Raw genomic sequence first — 5743 nt, 5'->3', positions numbered from 1 at the left:
ACCTCGGCCTCGCCCGCCGTACCGTCGGCCATCTTGACCTCGTCGTCGCCGCCCTCGCCGTAGGCGCTGCGCTGCGCCTTGAGCGTCTTTTCGCGGTCCGTCTCGAGGCGCTCGAGGCCCTTGCCACCGAAGCCGGACCCCGCCGCCTGCGCCTTGCCCGCCGCCAGCTTCTCCTTGAAGCTCTCCCCGAGCGCCTCGAGCTCCGGCGGGACGGCGGCCTTGCTCGCCTTGAGCGCCGAGATGATGTCCTTGGCGTACCGGTCCTGCTGCGGCGTAATGAACGTGATGCAGGTGCCCTTGTTGCCCGCACGGCCCGTCCTGCCGGCGCGGTGCACGTAGTCCTCGAGGTGGTTGGGCACGTCGTAGTTGATGACGAGCTTGAGCTGCTTGACGTCGAGGCCGCGGGCGGCGACCGACGTCGCCGTCACGATGGGCACGTTGCCCGCCTTGAAGTCCGAGATGGTCTCGTCGCGGTCCACCTGGTCCTTGCCGCCGTGGAGCGACATGGTGACGTAGCCCTTTTGGATGAGGTCCTTGAGCAGGTCGTCGGCAGCCTCCTGGCGCTCGACAAAGATGAGGGTGCGTGCGTCCTTGTCCTGGTTGTAGACGTCGCCGAGGATCTCGAGCAGGCGGTTGAACTTGGTGGCCTCGTCGCGCACCTCGACAATCTGCTCAATCTCGGCCGCCACGACGCTGCGGCCGCCGACGACAATCTCGAGGGGCTTGTTGCGCAGCACCTTGCGCGCCAGGCTCTCCATCTGCTTGGGGAACGTGGCCGAGAAGAGCACCGTCTGCCGGTCCGGGCGGATGTTGTTGACAATCTTCATGACCTGCGGCTCAAAGCCCATGTCAAACATGCGGTCGGCCTCGTCGAGGACGAGGTAGGTGACACGGCGCAGGTTGGTCACGCGGCCCGAGTTGGCGGTGAGCAGGTCAATCAGCCGGCCGGGCGTGGCGACGACAATCTCGGCCGTCTTCTTCATCTCGGCGATCTGCTCCGAGATGGGCGCGCCGCCGTAGACGCACGCGGCGCGCAGGCCGAGCGCCTTGAGGAACGGCTTGCTCTCGCGGTAGATCTGCACCGCCAGCTCGCGCGTCGGCGTCATTACGATGCCAATGGGGCCCTCGGACGACTCGACGGGGCGCTGGTCCTTGATGTGGCGGAACATGGGCAGCAGGAAGGCCATCGTCTTGCCGGAGCCGGTCTTGGCGACGCCGATGATGTCGCGGCCCGACATGATGGCCGGGATCGCCTGGCTCTGGATCGACGTCGGCGCCGTGTAGCCCAGCCGACGGATGACATCGAGGCAGCTGGCGGGCAGGCCGCAGTGCGACCACTTGGTGAGCGGCTTGGGACAGTCTTTGCCGCGCACCGAGATGGCGTCGAGCTCGATGCGGAGCAGCTCGGCCTGGTCCTCGGTCATCTCCTCGATTTCGGCGGGCGGGTGGTAAAAGACCTTGCGGAAGGGCTCGTAGTCCACCTTGGCGTGGTCGACGGTGGGCAGATCCTTTTTCTTGACCTTTTTGGCGGCGATGGCGATGAGGTCCTCGGCCGCCATGCCGACCTGATCCAGCTCGTCCCTTTCCGCCTCGCCCTCGGCGCCGTTCTCGCCGTCGCTCTCGTCGGCGCCCAGCACCTGCACCTGCGGCTTGCTCGTTCCGGGCTTGCCGAGGCGCTTGCGGTCCTCATCGTCGACCTGCTTGACCTCGGTCTTGACCGTGTTCATGAATGCGTCGAGCGGGTCCTCTTCTTCGTCGTCGTCGTCGCCGTCGACGTCCATGGCGTTGCTCGGCTTGACGAGGGCGGCGAGGGGATCCTGCTGCTGGTCGTCGTCGTCGTCGTCATCGCTGTCGCCGCCCTCGAGGTCGGAGCCGGTGCCGACCTTGCCGCCGGCGCCCGGCTTGAGTAGCGGGTCGACGGGCGGCAGCGTGAAGCGCTTGAGCTGAGGCTTGGCGGGCTGCTCTGCCGTGTCGTCCATGGCCGAGGCGGAGCCGAGCTTGCTCTTGTTGAAGTTGGGGCGGAGCGAGAGGCCGCGCAGGCCCTTTGCGTTGATCGTCGTGGGGCCGTCCGAGGCGCGGGGCGGCGTGGGTGCGGCGATGCCGGCGATGGACTGGGCGCGCGCCTTTGCCTCCTCGAGGGCCTTTTTGGCGGCCTGCTTCTTTCTCCACTCCTCGAGGCGGGCCTTTTTGGCTCGCTTGGCCTCTTCTGCCGCCGCATCGGCCGGGTCGCCCGACGTCGAGTGGGCGGAAGCGGAAGGCACTGGCGGAGGAGGTGGCGGTCCTGGTCTGAGGGATGACGAGGAGGCCGACGGTTGCAGCGCGGGAGGCGGCGGTGGCGGCGGGCCGACGGCTGGTCGATCTGGCAATGACGAGGTGAGGGCGGTCATGGGTCTTGGAGGCAGGCCGTAGGCAGGGCCGACGGGTGGCAGAATGGCGCTGCTGCCTTCGGGTGACCTGGAGCGTTTCCTCGACGGCATCGACGAGGGTGATGCATGGCCGTTGTGGAGCGGGCCTGGGGCAGCAGCAGGAGGGGGAGGGGGAGGGGGAGGGCCGGCGGAGTAGGGATGTTGCCCTCGCGAAGGTGCAGACGCGGGCTGATCCCAGCCTCTGGATGACCTGCTTGCGCCCTCGCCGGCGGGAGGGCCCTGATCCCAAGCGGCTCTGTATCTGGCAGTCGCTCTGCTGCTGTCGGCATCTCTGGGCGAGTCGCGATAGCGGTCATGGTCGCGTGGTCCGTCGCGGTGGTGGGTGTTCCTGTCGTGCTCCCTGTCGCGGTGGTGGTGAGGGTCACGGTGCCGGTCACGATCTCGGTCCCGGTCTCGGTCTCGGTCTCGGTCGCGATCCCTGTGGTGCCTTGGGGAGAGGTGCGGGGGAGGAGAGGGCGAGCGGCGGCGGCGTGTGGGTTCGTGATCGCGGGACCGGTAGGAGGCGGGGTCGTGCTTACTGCTGCGGTACGACGAGGGGCCCGAGGAGCGGTCCGGCGGCATGATGGCGGTGTAGGCTCGCGAAGTTGGCCTGGATGGTGGCGAGGTGGTAGCAAAGGAGCGGGGCAGGGTGACAAGTCGAGCTGAGCTGGGGTTGGGGCTGGGGGCTGGGGGCTTAGGCTGGGGCTGAGGCTGGGGCTGGCTGGGGCCCTCCGCTCCACCTGTACGGCCTCTTTGCCTGCCGCCCGCCGTTGTTGGTTTTTCTGGATTCTCGGCCATCGGACATCGATGGCTGCTCCCCCACCCGACGAATTGGATTTTTTTCAGCAGTAGTCGGCCAGCCCCAGCCAGCCAGGCTAGCGGCCCTGCCCCTGCCAGCGGCTTCGACCATGTTGGGCCCCCACGCCACCACTCCAACCACCACCCACCAACCAACCACACCGCCGCCGCCGCCGCCGCCGCCGCCGCCTGCACCGACTCGTCTGGCCTGCCCGCCCGCCCGCAATGCAGGGCAACGCTCACGCTTCCACCTCGGCGAGCGCCGTCGAGCAGCCCCCCACTGCCGCCGCCACCGCCTTTGGAAGCCAAGACTTCATCGCCTTTGACTTCAACGACGACGACGACGCTGCTGCTGCCAGCACCAGTACCGACCTACAGCAGCAGCAGCAGCAGCCATCGCAACCCACCACCCGCAAAGAACGCAATGCCAAGGGGCGCGCCAGCGACGTCGTCGCCTCGTCATCGCAGGCGGCCGGCAAGAAGCGCAAGATCGACGACCGCAGAGACGACGGCAAGACCAAGCAGGAGCGCATCCAGGAGAGAAAGGAGCTCCGCTCAAAGTACACGCCCTGGTCCGCCGACGTCGACTGGGACCGATGCCGCAACGGCGCAGAGATGCTCCACCGCGAGCTCATGGCCTTCGACATGTGGCTCGCACCCACCTACGCAGAGCACGAGACCCGCGTCATGGTCATCGACCTCATCCGCCGCGCCATAAAGGGCAGGTGGAGCGACGCAGAGGTCTACTCGTTCGGCTCACAGGAGACCAAGCTCTACCTGCCCCAGGGCGACATCGACCTCGTCGTCGTCAGCGACATGATGGACTACCAGGCCCGCGAGACGGTCCTCCGCGCCATGGCCTCCACCCTCCGCCAGCACAACCTCGCCACCCAGGTCCAGGTCATTGCCCGCGCAAAGGTCCCCATCGTCAAGTTCGTCTGCACCTATGCCAAGCTCCACGTCGACATCTCGGTCAACCAGACAAACGGGCTCTCGGCCGCAAAGTACGTAAACAGCTGGCTCAGAAAGACGCCCAGCATGCGGCCCCTCGTCATGGCCGTAAAGCACCTCCTCGTCCAGCGCGGCATGAGCGAGGTCTTTTCCGGCGGACTCGGCAGCTACAGCGTCATCCTCATGGTCATCAGCTTCCTCCAGCTCCATCCAAAGCTCCAGCGCGCCGAAATCGACCCGGCACGCAACCTCGGCGTCCTCTTCCTCGAGTTCCTCGAGCTCTACGGCAAAAACTTTGGCTACGACACCTGCGGCATCTCGATCCGCGGCAAGGGCGGCTACTTTAGCAAGGCCCGCCGCGGCTGGAGGGACGAGCGCAAGCCGTTTATGCTCTGCATCGAGGACCCGCACGACCCCTCCAACGACATCTCGCGCGGCTCCTACGGCATCCTCAACATCCGCGCCGTCTTTTCCGGCGCCTTCGACATCGTCACGGCCGCCATCTGCCACCGCGGACGCGGCGCCGCCGAGCGCGCGACGGCCAAGCAGCCCACCCACCGCAAGTTTGGCGACGGCGACGACGATGACGACGACGACTCGGAAAACGAGGACGCCGCCGCGCGCCGCGTGCTCCTCGAAGAGGCCCGCGGCGTCGTCCACAATCCGGACGACAAGGACCCAAAGAGCCTGCTCGGGTGCATTGTCGGCGTCTCCAAGGCCATGATGAAGCAGCGCAGCGACATGGAAGACCTCTACCACTCTGGCTCGCTCCAGAATCGCCTCGGACGCCCCCCGCCCCTGCCATCCCCGCCTCCCGCAGAGCGCTACATGCGGGCCGACGCGTCGGCATCGGCTTCGGCTTCGGCGCCAAAAGGGCCCAAGGGAAAGGCGGCGCAGCAGCAGCAGCAGCAGCAGCAGCAGCAGCAGCAGCAGCAGCAGGGCCCTTCGCCCAAGAAGATCAAGGGCCAGGCCCAGAGGTTGGCGGCGTCGGCGGCCTCGTCGCAGCGTCGCGGCAACGCCTCGGACCCCATCAGCATCTCGAGCTCGCCGGATCGCGACCTCGAGCCATCGACGACCCTCAGCATCCGCGGCGCTGCCAACAAGCAGCACCAGAACGGCCGCGCCAACGGCTCCGCGGCGGCGACGGCGGACGGCGCCTCGCGCTCCTCATCGCCCGACATTGTCGACGAGGCCGAGCTGGCGGCCAGCCAGGGCTTTTCTTTTTCGAGCGGCTCCAACCCGAGCCAGAGCCGGGGCGAGGCGCTGATGGGCCTCCCGCACGACTCGCCATCGCAGTCGGCAGTGCACGCCCACAGCAATGGGGTCATCGAGATCCTCTCGACGAGCGACGAGGAGGACTCGCGCTACAATGCCGCCCCGGCCAAGCGGAGAAAGACGGCGCACAACAGCAGCCCGCACGTCGCCGCCGGCAAAGGTCGCAACGGCGCGCGCGGCGCGCGGCGGGGCGACCCGGCCGCCGAGATGGAGGACCTGTCCATGACGGCGCCCAGCACCTTTGTCGACGACTCGTCCGACGACGCCGCTTCTGCCGCCGGCGGAGGCGTGGCCGGGGCCGGGCGCGGGGCGGC

General features: G+C 67.8%; 2 protein-coding genes across 2 annotated transcripts in view; one reads left to right on the top strand and one right to left on the bottom strand.

The window, feature by feature from the left end:
* Positions 1-2387, bottom strand: part of PFL1_04039 (uncharacterized protein) — a gene marked incomplete at both ends in the record, with an annotated part of 3120 nt that extends 733 nt beyond the window's left edge. The window contains one exon of the mRNA XM_007881563.1: positions 3-2387. Within this exon, the coding sequence (XP_007879754.1) occupies positions 3-2387 (2385 nt within the window). The remainder of the gene's footprint in view (positions 1-2) is intronic.
* Positions 2388-3428: 1041 nt separating this feature from the next.
* The window catches only part of PFL1_04038 (uncharacterized protein), a gene marked incomplete at both ends in the record, with an annotated part of 2692 nt that continues 377 nt past the window's right edge, over positions 3429-5743 (top strand). Inside the window, one exon of the mRNA XM_007881562.1 lies at positions 3429-5717. Within this exon, the coding sequence (XP_007879753.1) occupies positions 3429-5717 (2289 nt within the window). The remainder of the gene's footprint in view (positions 5718-5743) is intronic.

This window comes from Pseudozyma flocculosa, assembly GCF_000417875.1.
Source record: "Pseudozyma flocculosa PF-1 unplaced genomic scaffold scaffold00013, whole genome shotgun sequence".
NCBI classification, from domain to species: Eukaryota; Fungi; Basidiomycota; class Ustilaginomycetes; order Ustilaginales; family Ustilaginaceae; genus Pseudozyma; species Pseudozyma flocculosa.
Note: the sequence above shows the minus strand (reverse complement) of the source record. Positions and strands in the feature narration are given on the sequence as shown.